Here is a 20271-nt window from a genome sequence, read left to right as displayed (position 1 = left end):
TTCCCCCGGGGGGCGATTCTGTCGTGTCAGAAATCGGGCCGCCAAAGCGGGGGATTCCCCGCGCCCCGGCCCCATTTGGTAACCCTACTGGAATAAAATGTTGTTAGTCTTTAAAGCATCACTAGAGAGAGAGAGCTATCTTTACTCTTGCCGCCGCAGTGCTCACAGACAACAGGGATTATCTTCTGGATTTCAAAACTAACAGGATTTTATTCCAGCATAATTTTTGTGCCAATTTTCTTCTTACTTCTGTGGGAGTAATAAATTCATGTTCCTCTTCCTAGGGTTGCCAACTGTAGGCTGGAAAATTTCAGGCATGGAGCCCGAGGAGGGTGGGGTTTGGAAGGGGAGGGTCCTCAGCAGGGTATAATGTTATAGAGTGTACCCTCCAAAACAGCCGTTTTCTCCAGGGGAACTGACCTCTATCGCCTGGGGATCAGATGCAATGCCAGGACATCGCCACCCTGGAGCTTGGCAACCTTACCGGGCTCCTGATACTGCAGACTAAACCCACTGATTTCAACTGGCTTAGACTGGAGTAACCCTGCACAGGATGGCATTGTAACACGACGGCTACCGTTGTGGAATTTGCAAATATTTTGAAGGGCTCGGGTTTACTGTCGGATCTTTTACCCTGACATGGCCGCGGTTCCGCCATCGCTTTTGCCTCAATAAAGCCAGCGATTGGCTAAGAGCGATGCGTTGCTCCGGCAGATCATCCCGGAAGAAAGAGAGACCCGAGCGACGTTGAGCTCCTTGTCGCAGACTGACTGCATCATTGGAAGGCGGTTGCATGCCAGCATGGAAGGAGAAAGAGGCGCGTTTGGTTTTGGAGCTGCACCTGCAGTCCCCCCGGAAACGGCAGTGGGGCCGTTGTTAGGAGATGGTGAGGGGAAGTTTCAGGAGGCGCTTGGGAAGCGAGGATAACGGGTCTGCATGGGCAGTCCTTTTCATGTTAGTCTGGAGAAAGTTCCATTATGCTCACTGGGATTTGTTCCCCAGGAAGTGACTTTCGGTTTGCAGCCCTTCTGTGCTGAAAGGATTGTTGTTAGTCTGTAGTTGATTGTTTTTTACATTGCGATCCTATGCAGAGACACTCCGGTGTAAGCCCATGGCTTTTAGTTTAGACTTCGTCCTTTCCCGTGTGAATGGCTGGCTCTCGGGAAAACATTAAGTCCTTTGGCGGACAAATAAGGGCCGGTTGACTGAAGGTTTCTTTTGGCTGAGGTTATGGTTAGTGGAGTCACTCACGGTGGATTCTGGGGCTGTTTAATAAGGCTAATGTGAAGTTTCTCATGCCTTGGTAGGGGACAGTGATTGTATTAAGAGTCGCATGCCTGAGTTAGTGAAAGAGACGAAAAGTGGAGTGCCTGTATAGATCTGCATGATAGGCTTGGGAGATAATTCCATGGAGGCTGATTGGGAGTAAACTTGGAATGCCTGTTAGGGAGAAGAAAGTTAAATAACTCCTTTTGCTGTCTCTTTCAGAATGTTATGCTGACTTCTTGAGGGAAGATTTTGATGTAAAAGTGTACACCTCACAGTCTATTCATCAAGCAGTTATAGCTGAACAGTTGGCAAAACTTGCTCAAGGGATCAGTCAGCTGGATAAGGAACTCCACTTGCAAGTAAGCGTCCTGCAGATTGCACTTGATCTACATACTGAGATCTGAATAGCATTGTACAGTTGGCTTTTAAAATGATAACAAGTAACTTCATGTTTACTTGTTGGGTTATGAGGTACTGATTGCTAATTTTTGTCTCCTACAAAAGCTTCCCTATAGTATAGCTGAGCTGGTGCTAACCCAGTTGTTTCAAATTGTCAACGTGTACATTTTCCAAAGCTGAGTATGTAAATAATGTAAGTGAGGATAGCGCATATTAGATAAGTGTGTGGGTTTTGGTGTTAAAACAAATCTTAATAGTGAAGCACCAAAGTATGTAGGAAATTGTAAATGTAAAATATGCATTGCTTGTCCTCTATAAGAGAAAGTTGGTCTTCTTCACCCATAAAAGTGGGAGTGTTTGTTTTGGCTCCTTTAACTGCACTTTTCTCCACTGAATGTGGACTCAAAGCAGTTTACAACAGGAGTAAACAATAGATCACCAAATGCAACAAATTGCTTTGGCAGCAACAAACTAGTCCTCAGTGGAGGGAAGGGAAGCATTGTGGGCAGTGTTCCCTCTAAGCTGAGTTAATGTGAGCTAGCTCATAGTTTCTTAGCCTCCGGCTCACACATTTTTGTCTCCGCTCAGGAAGAATGGCTCCAGAGCAAACTAAGTTATGCAGCAGCCAAATCGCTCGCTCACAACTTTAATGCCAGCAGCTCACAAAGTAGAATTTTTGCTCACCAGACTCCGCAGCTTAGAGGGAACCTTGATTGTGGGTGGGTAAAAGCTCTGCCTTGGTGGCCACACCAAGCCCCAGACACTTCCTCCTTTCTAGGAGGCAGATTCCCTAAGCTTCAAGGGACTGTAGGGGGTGAACAGATCAGGTGGCAAAAACTCTGCACCTAATGGTAACAGTCTCCACTCAGGCACTGCCAGATAACACAAGATAATTCATCTGCTTTAAAGAGAATGAGGTTTCGTAATGCAATTTAACTTTTGGACAGCCATGCTAGACATTCATGACATTTCTAAGGGTAAAAAATGGCATCTGTTCCTTCCTACTGATTAAAACTGAAATGTTTCTGGGCACTTCTCATGAAAATCTCTGCCTGTGAACATATATAAAATATTTACAAAATGCAACCCATTACATTTGCTTTTCCTTAGTGTTCCTTTTGTAGGTGTCAGAATCTAACAAAGGTTAGTAAAATGTGAAAAAGAGGGCCAATATTAAAAAACTAAATGTAGAAAATATATAGAAAAAGATACATGTATTTATTAATTACAAATTTTAAAACATATATAAGGGCCCCTTTTGTAGGTGTGCCATTCTTCCTCTTACTTATGTTAATTTTTGGGATGTAATAGCAGAGTAGCCAAGGGTTGATACAAGAGCTGTGCAATTAAATGATGGTCTTATGGTTTGGTGTAGTGGTTAAGTGCGTGGACTCTAATCTGGGAGAACCGGGTTTGATTCCCCACTCCTCCACTTGCACCTGCTGATGTGACCTTGGGTCAGTCACAAGCTCTGGCACAGCTGTCCTTGAAAAAGAGCAGTTTGTGTCAGAGTTCTCTCAGCCCCACCCACCACAGGGTGTCTGTTGTGGGGAGGGGAAGGGAAAGGAGTTTGTAAGCCGCTCTGAGACTCCCAAGTGAAGGGTGGGGTATATATATATATCTCCTTATATAGAATTGAATACAGGGTGCCAAAGTTCTAATTCTAAAATGCACTCCCTTAGTGTATGGCTGATGGCACTGCTCCTCAGCATATATCGCCACCAATCAGAAGGCAAAGCCCGGGTCCCGCCCACACCACAACTGCTGCGACAACCTGGTCTTTTGCATATGGAAGCTGATTGGACTTCAGTCCATTCCACACCTCAAACTCCCCCCCCCGCAAGGCAGTTGGGTAACATACCTCATAGGGGAGAGGAGAATGGGTAACAATGGTTACCACTCTCCAGGTGAGGGCTACAGATAACTCAAACATACAAATGCTCTTCAGGTAGCAGAGATCAGTCCCTCTGGAGAAAACAGTGGACTCCGTCATTAAACCCTGCTGAGGTCGCCACAGGAAACTGACACTGTTTGCCCAAAGCCAGAGCACTCTCCCAGAGCCTCTTTCTAGATCCCGTTGTATTTATTTCCGCAACGGGCATTATTTCTAGTGTGTGTGTGTGTGTGTGTGTGTGTGTGTGTGTATTTATTTATTTATTTATTTATTTATTTGATTTTTATCCCACCCTCCCGCCGAAGCGGCTCAGGGCGGCTTACAACAATAAAAGCAATAAAACAATACCTCTAAAACAATCTATACAGTACATTAAAATCACAATCCTCCTCCTTCTTCTTCTTACTTCACTTTCAGCCCTTTGATTTCAATTCTGTTTGGGATTGCGTTTAGCAATCTCTTGTCATGTTTTACTTTGGGACTGTAGAATGTCTGACTGAATCTTGTGTGTTTGAATCTGGGAAAGTTGTAGAATTCAATATGAGGTAGCAGTATTTCACAGGGAAAAGACAGCACAGCTAAATAAAATGTATATACGGTACTTTTCAGTTAAAAAGACATGAGGCAGCTTTTTTTGTGACCTGAACAGGCAGAACTATTAGAATCTGTTGGAGAAATTCAAGGTGCAGCAAGATAATAAAACTTTGAGAGGGATTCACATAAAATACATTGCCTTGCATAAATTGTCTTGGTTGCCAGTTCACACCAGGGGGCAACAGCTGCTTGGGTTGTTTGTCCTGAGGATGTTGACAGTTGTCAGCTGCACATTGGGTTGGATCCCATTGAAAACAATCTGCATGCTCAAGAGGGAAGGCAGTTTCCCCTCCTGTAGCAGCCCTCAGACTCCCCCCTCCTGTTCTGCTGGGGTCCCTCATCCACCTGGAGCGACATTTTAGGGGGCATTTTGGGCTATTCTGGGTGACAGGGGGAGTTACTATTCCGTTTATGGAATTTAGGTAAGATCCAACCCAGGATAAGATTTCCAGCCAGTTCAGTGAACATATCTTCAAGGCTGTGCCATGGTAAGGGCATGAACCAAATCTGAGTTTTATACTGGTGCTTTCTAGGAATGGTGTTAACTCATCAGAATAGTCTGCCATTTACTCAACATAATGACAGGTGAAATAATATTACTATTATGGTCAGCTGCCATTAGTGCCAGTGTAGGCTACTATCCAAAGAACCAGACAACTTCTTATGTCTACAGATGCTTTTGACTTGCACTTCTCAGACTGTGGCCTTGTGCACAAACCATTTTTTATTGTGAATTAACATGCAAATTATAATCAAAATTCTTACTTTATAGGTTGTTGCAAGGCATGAGGATTTGCTTGCCCAAGCCACTGGCATAGAATCTTTGGAAGGTGAGCATGTTTTATCCTTCTGGGTTGGTGTGATTTGGTGGCTAAGGCATTTGCTTTGCATCCAGAAGGTCCCTGGTTTAACTGGTATCTCCAGTTAAAAGTATTGGCTAGGTGGTGATGTAAAAGACCTCTATTGAGACTCTAGACCAGGGGTGTCGAACTCATTTGTTATGAGGACCGAATCTGACATGAATGAGACCTTGTCAGGCCGGGCCATGTGTGTCATAAAATGTAATGCCAAGTAGCAGAGATATAAACTTTATAAAGGACACAGACAAACAAAAAGATTTTTTAAACTTAAAATAAAACATGCTTAAAACATTAGCACTTTTGCAATATTTTGTTTATTTAACAGTCTCTGATAACCGACACCTTTTGCTCTGAATTATTGCGTCAAAATCTGGAGACAGTGTCTGTACTGTAGCAATCTTGAGTATGCTGTTTACAGGTTTCTACACCTGGTGCTGGGAATCAAACAAGGGGTAGAAAAGCATTCTGCCTGATGATGCTGTGTACACAAGACAACCTACTTTTGATTTATTGACATTCATACAGAAATCTCATGGTCAATGCACTGAGCCTAAGACCCAGGGGAAAACATGAAATGGCTGGGCATTGCGAGCTTTTGTACATAAGTTGCTTCTGGTGCTGGTCAAGAACATGTGAAGGCACCATGACACAGACTGAGGGCTATGTGTTTGTCTACAAAACTATAGTCTTCCCCAGAGAAATAACTACAGCTCCTATGAGGCAGCGCAAGAATAGAGAGACAGCAATGTATAGTGGTCAGTATCAGCCTACTATCTGGGAAGTTCAGAATCCCCAGTCTACAAAGGAAATGTGCTGTGTAAACTTGGTCTGGACACACACTCTCAGCCTAATCCGTTTTACTGGTTTGTTATTCCTCATCTAAATATTTCACATTGCTTTCCTACTGAGAGAGTCTGGATCATGTGGGCATGAATACAGTGAAAAAGAGGAGGGAAACCCAGCTGCACCCAGGAGAACCCTGGCATAATAAGCTCAACAAAACTCTCTCGCTCTCTGTAGCAAGCCAAAAAGCTCATAACTTGAATAAAACTTTCTTGTTCTTAAAGGTGCTTTGTATCTCTGCAATGCGATTACTGTTCTAAATCAGATGTTGTTTATTATTGGCCTGATTTTGAGTACAGTGATACATGGACAGGGGTTTCATACAGCGAATTTCCTTCTGCTAATGAGCTGTCTCTGAAGCACTATGGTAATTTCAAATAGTGCCGTTTCCCCCCCTGCCCTTTTTCACTGTACAATCTTCCTTAGATTTTATTTTATGGTCTAATGTGAGCACTATAGCAGCTCAGCGCTATAGGGGCACCACTGAGATGCATTGACTCCATGGAATCAATGGAGTCCATGCATCTCAATGGTGCTGCTAAAGCACTGAAGTGCTGTAGTGGTTTAGTGCTATAGTGTTCACATTAGAATGGTAAAAAAGTTCGAGGAAAATCACGTGGTGAAAAAGGGTGGTGGTGGGGGAAGTGGCATTGCAGGAAGCACTATGAACATTTTAAACAGCACACTACAGTGATTCAGGTGCAATGAAGGGGTTGAAAACGGAAAAAAGCAGTTTCCCTCAAAAGCCGTTCAACCATACTTGCTAACCTGATGCAACTGGGTTTGTATGAACAGGTAAATAAATTCTGCTAGTAGCCAGTTACTAAAACAGGTCTGTCTGAAATGACAGAAGAAATCCATTAGTAACCAGTTACTAAAATGGAATACAAATGCAGTTTGAAAAGGGCCTGAGTCTTAGTTAACTGTTCTTAAGCATTCCACAATTGAGAAGGATACTTTTACACAATCAGTTTCCTGTTTTGACATATTTATTTGCTCCACTGTGTTTTCCCCTGTAATTAAATCCAAACAAATGGTGACCATATAAACTTGTTATTCCTGTTTAGTTTTTGTATCTGTTAAAACATCCTCATTATGTTGTATGCTAATTCACACTCTACTTAATGAATGAACTGTTATGTTCCATTTCAATGTATCTGAGGAAGTGTGTACATGAAAGCTCATACCTTGAATAAAACTTTGTTGGCCTTAAAGGTGCCACTGGACTCAAACTTTGTTCTACTGCTTCAGAACACTGCTGCCCACCTGGATCTTAAAACAAACCTTTGTGCAGTAGTTTATACCAAGCCCAACACAATAAACTCTGTAAGCAATGATCAACAAATGTCCTTCCTGAGGGGGAAAAATCTTGTCCTGGTGTCTAAATCTTGGAAGCCTTGGTGCCAGACAAACTGATGTGGTGAGGATGTTCAGCAGTTTAGGTATCACAACAGGAAGAGCCCTGTTCTGTTGCTCACTCGCTTTACCTCACAATAGGTTCTCGGTCAAATTCTTACCAAATGAGCAGGCACCTATGAAAAGGAGAGGTCCTTGTACAGGAGTCTTAAGTATATGCCTGGCTGTGGTTAGTGGGATTTGACTCTTCCTGTGAGTAGAAAGTGACTTGGGGAATATGTCTAACAGTGAAGGTGATTTATTTAAAGTCCACTCTTACATAGTTACATCCTCCTAAGCAGAGTGGAGGAAGAAGCAGAGAAGAGATTGGATTTATACCCCGCCCTTCACTACCCAGAGGAGTCTCAGAGCGGCTTACAATCTCCTTTCCCTTCCCCTCTGCACAACAGACACCCTGTGAGGTAGATGGGGCTGAGAGAGCTCTTTCAAGAACTGCTCATGAGAGAACAGCTCTGAAATAGCTTATGATTGACTCAAGGTAACACCAGCAGCTGCATGTGGAGGAGTGGGGAGACGAACTCGGTTCTCCCAGGTCCAAGTCCGTGCTCCTAACCACTACATCAAAATGTACCTCTCTTGCCCTGACCTGGATAGCCCAGGCTAACCCAGTCTTGTCAGACCTTGGAAACTAAGCAGGGTCAACCCTGGCTAGTATTTGGACGGGAAACCTCCAAGGAATACCAGGGTCATGACGTAGAGGCAAGGAGTGGCAAACCTCTAAATGTCTCTTGCCTTGAAAATCCTATGGGGTTGCTGTAAGTCAACTGTGACTTTTTTCTTATACAATATTTTTTATTGATACAAGAAATTATGATTACAAAAATATGTAACAATGTGAATAGGTGCAACAAAACATTTGCAAGTGATGTTCAAGTACATAATAATAAACAACTATACTTTGAAAGTGGTGATCTACGTAAGTTTCCACTACTATTATTAGGTAACTGAAAGTCCTTCCTACTGAGTTAAATTCCTTAACAGTGAACTGCAATAGAAAAAAGCAAACCGTAGTCAACTGTGACTTGACGGCAAAAAACAAAAACCTCTCTTTGGGATTAAACTGTTAATTGCGTCGTTCTGGTAAGCATATTTAATTTGTTTCTAATTACTAGTGCTTTTGGTACTGGTATCTGAGTAAGGGAGCTTTGATTCTTAAGAACATAAGAGAAGCTGATGTTGGAATAGGCCAATGGCCCATCCAGTCCAACACTCTGTGTCACACAGTGGCCAAATATACCAGGTGCCATCAGGAGGTCCAGCTTATACCTTGGATACTTGTTGGTCTTTAAGGTACTACCAGGATTTGAACAGTGCTTTTGGCAGTTTCCTTCACTTTTTTGCTGTAATGTACATTCTTAGATTGTCAGCAGGTGGAGCCTGCTGTTTAGAAATTGTTTTTGACAGATCCTTTCTGCGTTTATAAGAAGGGCTGATACAGAAAAGCATGCAAAACATTCTGGAAATCACTGCAGGCATGGGTAACTAGAGTTTTTAATTGAAAGAATTCTCAAAGCAAGCAACATAGAGCCAATATATTTCTACTTGGTTTTTGGGAAAATATATATTTCTTCTTAATCACTGTTTTTGTGACAAAAGTCATAAATGGTGAGCCATCACACACTAAAAGGGAGGCCTAAGATTTCCTACCTATATAATTTTACTATAATTTTGGTAGATAGACAGTCTAGCCAATTCTGCCTTGAGTCCCAGGGAGAAAGATGGACTATAAATAACTTCAAGGAGTATACACGATGCACTCCCTTTTTCTTGAGTTTGTGAGCCTTGTCTGAAGCTCATGTGTATGTCCATATTAGTTCTTCTCTATGTAAAGACTGTTCCTGTTTGTTTAAGGAGGTGAATATATTGTATGTACTTTGTCTTGTATGGGTCTTATATGGGTTTTTAAAATGTGTAATTTTAAAAAAGTTAATTATATGCAGGTTACTAGACACTAGATTGTGTATCTGAGAGCAAGATTATTTGCTTGGAAAAATTGTTTTCATATGAACAAATTTAGAAGCCAGTGGCACCTTTAAGACCAGCAAAGGTTTATTCACGGTATTAAATACATTAGAATGGCATGGAAGGTTCATACTTATAGCCAGAGAATGAACATGTAATATGATGATGTTCAAGGTATGCAAAGTGACACTAAATAGCAAGTTAAGGTTATACGGTCAACAGTTGTAAAACAATCAATATGTCAAACTAGCAGATGAATGTCTAAAGTTCTCTGGCTATAAGTTTGAACCTTCCATGTCATTCTAATGTATTTGAAAAGGTGTGTGTGCACACGATAGCTCACATCTTGAATAAACCTTTGTTGGTCTTAAAGGTGCCACTGGATTCTAAATTTGTTCTTCTGCTTCAGACCAACATAGCTGACCATCTGGATTTTTTTTCCACATGTTATTTTATCTTTTGAGTGATAATTTCAAATGCACACTGTGTGCAAAAGAATCCTAACACAATTTGCTGACTGAAGCCATTGAGGTATTGTCATGATCTGTGTAGAACTGGTAGACGAGGCCTAGTGAGGTCTAAGCCCTGGAGACCTGTGCGGGAGTGGAAAGCACAGTCTACAATCCCCACAATGCTTAGCAACGGTTGTACCCAATCGGGGTCCAGGGATTGTGTGAGGAGATTGTGACTTAAGCTTTGTGAACTGTGGAACTGTGTTCTTTTCTCTTCTGCGTTCTTGTCTCTCACAGAGCTAAACTGAGGGAACAGTCTGGTCTGAGAGAAAAATCCCTCACTTGGGACAGAGTGAGTACAGGTACAGGCCTGGTATAAAAGGCTGTGGGCCTTGAATAGTAACCAGTTAAAAGAAATAGGTAGCCGGTTTAGATGTATTTTGCCTTTAAACACTGTTATATATTTTAAGCACCTTGTCTTGTTTTCCTTGCCCCATTACTGTATTAATAAACCATTTGTTTAATTTTCTCTGCCTGGTCATCACGCCTATATTTCTTGGCCTAAAAGGGGCATTTTGGTTGGGCTTGGGAGGGTACTCTGGGCTTTCCCAAGGGACCCTAAGTCCAGAGTGGTGGCAGAGAAAGGTGGCAACCCACTAGGGGTCATGAAAGGTATAGTGGTTATTGTTGAATAAAGTCTGGGAGACCCGGATTCAAATCCCCATTCTGCCATGGAAGTGCTCTATGTGTCCTTGGGACAATATCTCTGTTTCTCACTCACACACTCGCATCCACCCACCATCCACCCCTTAAATTACCTCACAGGGATGTTGGAAGTATAAAATTCAGGCAGAGGGAATGAAGTAAGGTGCTTCAGATCCCCATAGCCTTAACTAAATAAACAATGTACAAATTGCCCAAACACAGGTCAGATGCTGCCTTTGCTATGTGGGGCTCCACTTGGGCCTGGGCAGGGCAGGCTGTGGGCCCTCTAGAAGAAGTCCTATCGGCTATGGTGGAGAATCTTCTCTTTCTTTGAAATCAGCTATTGCTTGTTCAAGAATGGATGAGGAAGGTTTGGAATAAAGTTTGAGTCCGGTGGCACCTTTAAGGCCAACAAAGTTTAATTCTGGATATAAGCTTTTGTGTGCATGCACACTTCTTCAGATACATTGAAACAGACTTCCTCAAGTCTTACATTTAGGTAGAGGCAGGGGGGGTTAGCTGCTAGGAAAGGCTAGTTAGAGTCAAGGTGTATAAGTAACTGAGTCATAGGTGTAGCTAAGATTGGATTAAAGTAGTTGGTAATGCTTGTCAGTAGCAGCACATTAGCTGTGAGAACTAAATTTGAGTCCAGTGGCACCTTTAAGACCAGCAAAGTTTAATTCTGGGTATAAGCGAGAACTGAGTGACTTAGCATGTATAATGAGATAAGAATAAGAAGGTTTGATTTGTGATACTGATGATGAATATGTTTTCTGTTTACAAACACATCTTGAGGGAAAGTAGATGGTGAACATGAGCAATTTGAGTCAATGGCAGCCATTTATTAAATACTGGAATAATTAGTAATGTACGTCAAGAATTCATATTAAATATCTAAATGCGGACACTGCATAAAGACTGAGCAACGATGGTTTATCTAGAACAGGGGTGGCCAAACTTGCTTAATGTAAGAGCCATATAGAATCAACGTCAGATGTTTGAGAGCCACAAGACATGAACAAATATTACACACACGTTTTTATTTGAAAATATGCAGACTTGCTTTTTATTAACATTGAATGAGACTGCCAAAAATAAAAACAAAAGGGGTAAAAACATATTGATAATGATATTTAACTTTAGATGGGGAGGGAGGGGAGAAAAAGAGAGAGAGAAAGAAAGGTGGAAAGAAAGTAAATAAATGGGGAGAGGGGGAAAGAAAGCAACTTTAACTTTAAATGCATCTTCCAAGACCCCCACGCTGGCTTGACTTGGAGAAGGGATTTAAAGAGACAAATGCCTTCTCCAAGCCAGCTGGCAGGGGGGTCTTTAAGAACACATTTAAAATTAAAGTTGCTTTCTTTCTCTGCTCCCCCCCATCTCAAACCTTACCTAGGGAGGGGAACACTTGCTGGGGAAGGGAAGACTGATCGGGGAGGGATGCCTCCCTTTCACTTCCCCAACCACCCTGCCAGGAGCCACACAGTATGTGTGAAAGAGCCACATGCGGCTCCCAAGCCACAGTTTGACCACCCCTGATCTAGAACTTTGATTTATCAGAATTATGGTAGCTAGTTGAACTAAGTTTAAGGAAGTCTGTTGTAATATATCTGAAGAAGTGTGCATCTACACATGCTAAGTCATTCAGTTCTTGCTTACACACAGAATTAAACTTTGTTGGTCTTGAAGGTGCCACTGGACTCAAAACTTAGTTCTCATGTCTGTTAACTTTTATTTGTATGCTAATTTGCTCCTATTCACAGGTCTCACCAACTGCTTTAATCCAGTCTTAGTTATTCTTATTGCTCAGTTACTTATGCATCTTAACTCTAACCAACCCTTCCTGGCAACTAAACCCTCACTTTTTACCATATATAGAATCAGGCAGGGTCTCAGTTAATTACTTTCAGCATTCCACAGTTAAGGATACATCTGCTCATCAATCTCCAATTTTGACATATTTCTTTCCTTCACTATGTTTCCCCCCAGAATTAAACTCAAACAAAGGGTAACCTGCTGCCCACTCTCTTACCTATATTTATGGAATGTTAACTTCCATTTCATTGTATCTGAAGAAGTGTATGTGCACACAAGCTTATACCTTGAATAAAACTTCGTTGGTCTTAAAAGGTGCCGAACTTTGTTCTCTACCTATATGTAAGGCTTGAGGAAGTCTGTTTCAGTGTATATGAAAAAGTGTGCGTGCACATGAAAGCTAATACCCAGAATTAAACTATGTTGGTCTTGAAGGTGCCACTGGACTCACACTTTGTTCTGTTGCTTCAGACGAACACGACTACCCACCTGAATCTAAGTCTTAGCTAGATGACTGTATCATGATTGGTGATTTTTTTGGTATTATACATGGAATGTTTTCGGGGGAGGGGAGTTTGAGCTTCTCATGGGATACTGGTAGAAGAAATAGCATTAACGACATTGTGAAAGACAATCTTAAGATCTATTTTCAACTGTTACTCTGCAGAGTGTTAGAAATTTTTCCCCTGTTGATTTCCTTGTGTTGTCAAAAACAAAAATATGAGCATTTTTCCTCCTGTGGGAAAGGAAACTACATTTGGCCTTGGAAAGGCAAAGTATTCTTTCCCACAAAACTATTGGATAGCCTCATTAAACAGGGAGATGGTGAAATTAGTTGCTAACTCCCAGCAGCCATTATAGTTCCTTTTTATCCTATATACGGTAGCAATTTCAGTTTCACAAATTCATATTTTTTAAAATGGAAGACAGTGAATGAACTTTGTTCAAATATTCAAGAAAATATGGACACACCTTCACAGGTAGCAGATACAGGGTTGTACTCAGATGGGAGTATGAAGTTCAATTCCTTGGTCAAATTCACTGGTCGATCTCCTATCGTGGTTTAGGCTAAGAGATTACCCTACCTCACAAGGGAGAAAGGGACCATGTCTGCTGCCCTGAACAGACAAATCCAGGGACTGGATTCCTCAGATCTGTTCCATGTTGGGAAGCTTTCCTCCAATGGGAGGAGCCTTCTCCTTGTGCAAGAGAAGAGCCTCTTGTGTCAGTGGAATGCTCCTTCCACTGGAGGAAAGGACCTCCAACAGTGGAACAGATCCATGGAATTCAACTTAGCACATATTAACTTACTGTGGAGAGAACTCTTGAAACACTCAAAGGAATTCATGGCTTACTCCATTATGTCCTCAACATCGGTTATTGAATCTACCTGAGTGTCTGATATCTTTTTCACCTTTTCATCTTCTTATTAAATAAAGCTTGACAATATGTGGCTTGGATTTTGGCGTCTTGCTATATAGATGACTAAGCTTTGACAAATGTGTGGGTTGACAGATTCTTGTTATGTCACCCTGGTGTGCTGAGCCTAGTTTATATAGAGAGAATTGGACTCCTACAGGCTTCTGAGTTTGTACATGAATTTTAACTGTGTGTGCATATGTTAAAATGAAGTCTTGAGTTCATATAACTTCCAATAAGAAGTGCACATGGTCTGAAATATGTTGAAGTTTGGCTAACCTTCTGATCCTGTTTTGAAACTATATTATTACACTGTAGAAATGGTAGTGTCCCTCAGAGATGATACGATTTCCCCACCCTATAATTAGGACAAAAATCTGTTTGTTCTTGAGAAAATCTTTCCCCTAGATATGAAAGCTTGAGATTTTATTTCCATGTGGAAATTAAAACAACATTAACTCTTTATTCTTAAGGCTGTTTTCCACAAACTGTTTACTGTCTCTTCAGCGGTATTCAGTCATCATGGTAAACTGCAGTTTGATTTATTTTACTTATTTATTTTAATTCATTTATACCCTGTGCTTTTCCCCAATGGGTACCCAGGGCAGATTTCATTGTTCTCCTCTCTTCATTTAATTCTTGCAACAACCTTATGAGGTAGGTTAGGCTGAACGTGTATGACTGGCCCAAAGTCACCCAGCGAGGTTCTGTCATGGCACAGTGGGGATTCAAACCTGGCTCTCCCAGATCTTAGTCCATCACTTGAACCAGCAGGCTGCCCAGCAAACAAATGGCTCAGTAATCATGTAGCTTCATATAGGTATACAATGGTCTGAAGTGGTAAAAGTGTTGACAAGGAACTGGAAGGCCCTGGTTCAGATCCCTACGTCACCACGGAAGCTTGCTGGGTGACCATGAGCCATTTATACACACTTAGCCCAACGTCTCTCACAAGGTTGTTGTGAGGATAAAATAGAGGAGAGGAGAATGATGTAAGCTGTTTGGGGTTCCCACTGGGAAGAAAGACGGGTTATAAATGAAGTAAAATAAATAACCAGCTCTTTAAACAGAGCCTGGAAGCTAGTATAAATCTTTTAGCACCAGTGAAATGTGTACTTGTGATTTATATCAGATCGCAATCTTGCTGACGCATTTTGAAATAGCTGAACCTTCTGAACTTTCTTCAGTAGCTGTCCATGTTAAAAAGCATTGCTGTAATCCAGCTTTGGATAAATCATCTTTCTTGAGGAAGGGCCTGAATGCATAATTCCTGAACACATAGCTCATATTGGTAACTGCTCTGGTCATCAGCGTGTCTTCTGTGCAGTCCCACATAGGACTGCCTGAGGGCAGGCCTGATGCGGGAGAAGGTTCCAAGAGCTTCTAGAAAATATGAGATTGAGTGCTCCCCCTCCCTTCATAGAGGAAAACTATAGCTTGTTTTTCCCACCAATTTGGTCACATGACAGGGCGAGGGGGAGGCACTATTCCCTCAGTCTTTTTTCTGCTGCTGTCGGGAAAAATATTCCAGAGCATTTTCTCTTTACTTACCTCAGACTGATTGTCTTAAAAAAAACCCACCCCCTATTTGACTCTTTCCAGAAATTTCCTCTGTTGGAGGACATAGATTTGTTTAAGAAATGCCAATTCTGTGGCGCTAAAATGGCTTCTAACAATGAACATCACAAATGTCTCCTATGTCTGGATGAGGGCCATAAGACGTCTTCCTGTAGGGCCTGTTGACCCCTAAAATGAGGCAAGAGAGCCCTTCGACTGAAGGCAGCTCCTTGGAAGCCATCCTTGGGAGTTCTGGCAGACAAGGGCTCTCCTCAGAAGAGAGATATGACTCCCTTGGGAGCACTTGATAAGTCCCATAATCTGAAACAATGCTCGGCAGGGACTTCTCAGAGCCCATCCACTTCTTCTCAGCCTCCAGTAAAAAAGTTGAAGAATAATGCTGGCAAGGCTTCAGTATCAGCAACTGCTGTTACACCATTTGACAAACTAAGGCCTGTAACACCTCCTATGCCTCTCCTCAAAGGTTTGGGCTCACTTTCCTCTGGCCCGTGAGAACCAGCACCAAAAGATGCCACATTGATGGCGACACAAATTCTGCCATTGGCACCACCGCCTCTATCAACAGCATCTGCCCAAAGGAGGTTGAGGTTGACATGATGTTGAAGCCCCACCTCTTGATGCCATAGGTCTTTAGGGTCGAGTCCAAAGGGGTTGTGCTGCCGTCAGGAGCACATGACCAACTTTAATTCCCACTCATATACTGATGACTTCCAGATTGTTAGCCTGTCACCATTGAAGGGCTCCTCTAGATGCCATTCCTCCAGCTCCAGGAGTAAAGAGGCACCTGCTCGGTGATATTCTCCAGCTTGGGGCTGGGTAGCTCGGTGGTTCATTCATCCATGGTACCAGGGTGAGTTGTCCAGTTGCAGTCAGAGCTAGTGTCGCAATTGAAGCTGTACACCATGACACCAAAGATTGCTTACCCGCTCGAGGGAGCGTTATACTTCTCCAGTTGAACAGAGAGAGTCCTCAATTGCTTCGGAGCCACTGCATGACCCTGCTTTGGACATCAAATTGGAATGCACCTCTCTCCCTTCCCCTGATGAGGCTTTCGGGGACCCAAGTCCTGTATCACCAACTGAGTACTTAAGGTTTTATTTTGAGCAATTGCTCAGAATGGTGAAGGCTCTGAAGATTGACTTTACTCCACCAAAACCAACAGAAGAAAATTCAGTGATGGACATTTTGTATTGTTCTGACCCTGGACCATTTTGCAGTTCCAATGGTCAAGGGCATTAGAGAAATAACTAAAAACACTTGGGCTAGACTGTTCTCCAATCATTCCTCCACTTGTAAGGTGAAGAATCTCTATAAAATTAGAGAGGTGGATGCCTGTTTTTTGTACCATCACCCTCAGCCCAGTTCCGTGGTAGCAGACGTGATCTCCTCAAAACAAACTGGGGGACCTCACTCTCCCCCCCCCTAGATAAAGAGGGCAGGAAATTAGGTATAATGGGACAGAAGATGTATTCTTCAGGTGCCTTGACCCTGAGGGTTTCCAATTGTAAGGCGATCATAGCCAGGTATCAGGTTCAGGGTTTCCAATTGTAAGGCGATCATAGCCAGGTATTAGGTTCTTCTGTGGGACCAGATGTCTCCGTTTATAGATAACCTGCTCCTTCTTGTTGTCAGGCAAACACAGTAGGTCCAGACAGAAGGTTCTAAACTGGCCAAACAGGAGTTGAATGCTACCAGGCATACTGCTGATGCAGTCAGTAAAGTTATTGCATTTGAGAGAGAGAGGATATCCGGTACGGCGTGACGACGGGCGGGCGTTGGGTTAGCTCCGAGCCGCTCGATCCACTCTTGTTCTTTTTTGAGCCTCCCAGTGCTGGGAGAGCTCAACCTGCACTCCTGGAGAGAGTACAGGAGCAGGGGGCTCCTTTCTGACCGGCCTCCGTCTGTCTCCTCCCCTGCTTCATTCTGCACTGTCATTCCTTAGCTTTACTTCCGCCTCTGCCCCGTCACGTAAAGGTGCCGTGCGGTCTTCGCTTGCAACCAAAGGAAAGGAAACAGAACACAATATCATGCGGTACCTTTATCTACATATGTTTCCCCTTTTAAGTTTAAATTCTTCCTAGCCTTTCTCCTTCGTTGGTTTTTTTTTGCATTTCTTTTTTTGAGTTTACTTTCTAAAGCCGTTATTTGCTTCTGTCTTATTCTTTCTATCTTATTATTAGGCTTTACTTTTCTCACTTCCCTTGTTTGCGATCTTAATCTCTTTTTTTCTCCGTTATTTCTATTTTTTTGTCTTTTTAATCGTTACTTAGCTTCATATAGCTGAGTTTGTTGTTGTTATGGAGTTCCAATTTTGCCTCCGCTGGGCTCTGCTGGGCTCGGCTTCTTCCTCGCACACACAGTGTGTGTGTTGGGCGTCCTTGCGATTTTATGCCTTGAGATGAACCTAAGAAGCCAGCAGGGTTGCCACCCTTACTGGTTTAGGTTGAAAAGTCTCTTGCCTTTTCTCTCCCTCCGAGAAAGAGTTTGGGTCTGTTGTTTTGACTTAAAAAAAATCCAAGGAATAGCAGAACGCTCAGAGTGAACTCTGCGTGTGTCTGCTCTTGTGAAGCCCGGAACAGGATCAGCGAAAGAACTAACGGCACTTATTCAAGAGAGCATTGCACTAGCACTCCAAAAACATACTGAACATACACTGCCAGGAATAATGAAGAAGGAAATTGAACCCCTGCGGGGGAAAATGGAAGAAATTTCTAACCCAAATAAAGACAGAAACAGAATAAATTAAAAAACAAATTTTAGGTAACAAAGTGGCAATTACAAATGTAGAATCTGTAACAACGAAACTTGAAGAAGAGGTGCAAAGTATAGACCAAGAATTGCGAGAAGTAAAAACCAAAACAGACAAAATTGAGGAAACGTTAATAACCCTTGAAATGGATAAAGCTAGCCTGATTATAAGGTGCCAGTATATAAAAAGAAGAAATAAATAAAAATCTAAAGGGTGAGTTAGCCTACAATATAGCAGAGCAGCTAAAAATTGGATCAGAAGAAGAAGTATTTGCAGAAATAGATACAGTTTACAGAAGAAATTCGGCGTATGCAAAAAGAAATTAGACTCCAAGAGAAGTCCATGTAAATTTTTTTAAAAAGAAACCAGAGATAAAATACTAAGAGCTGCTAATGAACATAAGCTGGTAATAAAAGATGCGGAGATAAGGCTGTTAAGGGAGACGCCCTGGAGAGTGAGGGAGATGTGCTGGAGAGTCTATTAAGAAGGAACGACATAAGGTATATTTGGTTGATTCCAGAAGGACTGCTTTTTATATATAAGGAAAGAAGACAAAGGATTGATTCTATCTTCAAGATCGAAATTTTTTTGGATAAATATGGAGAAGATTTAGGGTGGCAACATGAAGAAGATGAAGATGAAGAAAGAGATGAAGAAGAAGAAGAAGAAGAAGGTGAAAATGATAGAAATGCAGTAGAGATAGAGAAATGGGAAAAACCTAAATAGAAAAGAGGGAAGAGGTATGCAAAAATACCTGCATCGCAAATGAAGACAAGATACCAGCAAAGAAATGAAAGAACAGAGAAAAATAAACCATCAGATGAAAACTAAACATTTGAGACTATTATCAATCAATGTTAATGGATTAAACAGCCCACAAAAAAGGAGAAGAATATACCACCAAATAACAAAACTTCAGGCAGAAATAACTTGCCTACAAGAAACACATAGATAAAAACAATGTGAAGTCCCTGGTGAACAAGAAGTTAGAAGAACATTTTATCGCAGCAGATAATAAAAAGAAAAGAGGAGTGGTAATATACGCAAAGGCATCTTTGAGTCTAGAATTATTGTATAGATCAGATGATGGAAGGATTGTGGAAATTACAATAATGAGAGAAGGAAAAAAGATAGTAGTTATTAGCATCTATGCTTCAAATCAAAACCAAGAACCTTTTTTTAAAGAGCTAAAAAATATAGTAGACAACACCACAATGGAAGAAATATATATAATAGGAGACTAATGCAGTTTATAATGTCAAACTGGATCGGAGATCGCAAAAGAAAAATAAAACGGGGAAAACATTACCGAAACACTTTTTACAAACGATAGAAGAACATACTATGATAGATGTGTGGAGAATGAGAAACCCGGAGAAAAAAGATTACACCTTCTACTCCCATAGACATAAATCCTGGTCTAGAATAGATATGGTGTGGATATCCGTCTCAATGACAAGAGAACTGGAAGAAATAGAAATATTGCCAGGGACATTTGCAGATCACAATCCAATATTAATATCGTTTCACTCAGTACAAAAGAAAACAAGGTGGAGAATGCATACTGATCTTCTAAAAGACAGAGAATTTATTGCAAAAACCAAAATTGAAATCCAGCAGTTTTTTAAGAACAACCTTCAACCAGAAATCTCAATAAACACGATCTGGGATGCATTTAAAGCATATCTAAGAGGATGGTGTATTAACCAATATGCATGGAAAATGAAACAAAAAAAGTTAAAATATGAGAACCTAAAAAACAAGATTCAATACAAACAAATGAAAATGAAAAAAACCAAAAACATAGATGCAATAAAAAACAATGTATGTTACAGCATCAAATGAATCTATTACTAACCCAGAAAATAGCCAAAAATATAGAATATGCAAAACAGCAATATTTCAAAAATGCAAATAAACCAACGAGATGGCTAGCATATAAGATAAGAAAGGAAAGAGAACAAGTAATATCAGCATTAAAAATGATAATGATGAGATAAAGCACTATCCACAAGAGCTAAAGGAGATAGCGATGAAATTTTATAAAAACTAATACCAATACTCAGGACAAAACCAGCAACAAATTTAAAATTTTCTAATACAAAATAATCACAAAAAATTTGATGAAACTCAAAAGAAATTTCTAAATGAAAGTATATCACCTTGTGAAGGTATGGAAGCAATTAAAAGACAAAAAAAGAATAAGTCACCAGGGCCGGATGGATTTCCGGCAGAAATGTACCAAATATTTGAAGAAGAAATTTTCATTCCATTTAAAGAACTAATACAAAACATAACAAAAGAAGGGTAGATACC

General features: G+C 41.3%; 1 protein-coding gene across 1 annotated transcript in view; it reads left to right on the top strand.

Annotated features, from left to right (window-relative positions):
- The first annotated feature begins 801 nt into the window (after positions 1–801).
- Positions 802–20271, top strand: part of LOC107105934 (conserved oligomeric Golgi complex subunit 5-like) — a 130422-nt gene continuing 110952 nt past the window's right edge. Inside the window, exons 1-3 of the mRNA XM_015405989.1 lie at positions 802–886; positions 1489–1628; positions 4929–4986. Coding sequence (XP_015261475.1) covers positions 802–886; positions 1489–1628; positions 4929–4986 — 283 coding nt within the window. The remainder of the gene's footprint in view (positions 887–1488; positions 1629–4928; positions 4987–20271) is intronic.

Source organism: Gekko japonicus, unplaced genomic scaffold (assembly GCF_001447785.1).
Source record: "Gekko japonicus isolate JY-2015 unplaced genomic scaffold, Gekko_japonicus_V1.1 scaffold1651, whole genome shotgun sequence".
NCBI classification, from domain to species: domain Eukaryota; kingdom Metazoa; phylum Chordata; class Lepidosauria; order Squamata; family Gekkonidae; genus Gekko; species Gekko japonicus.
This window is presented reverse-complemented; position numbering and strand designations above follow the sequence as displayed.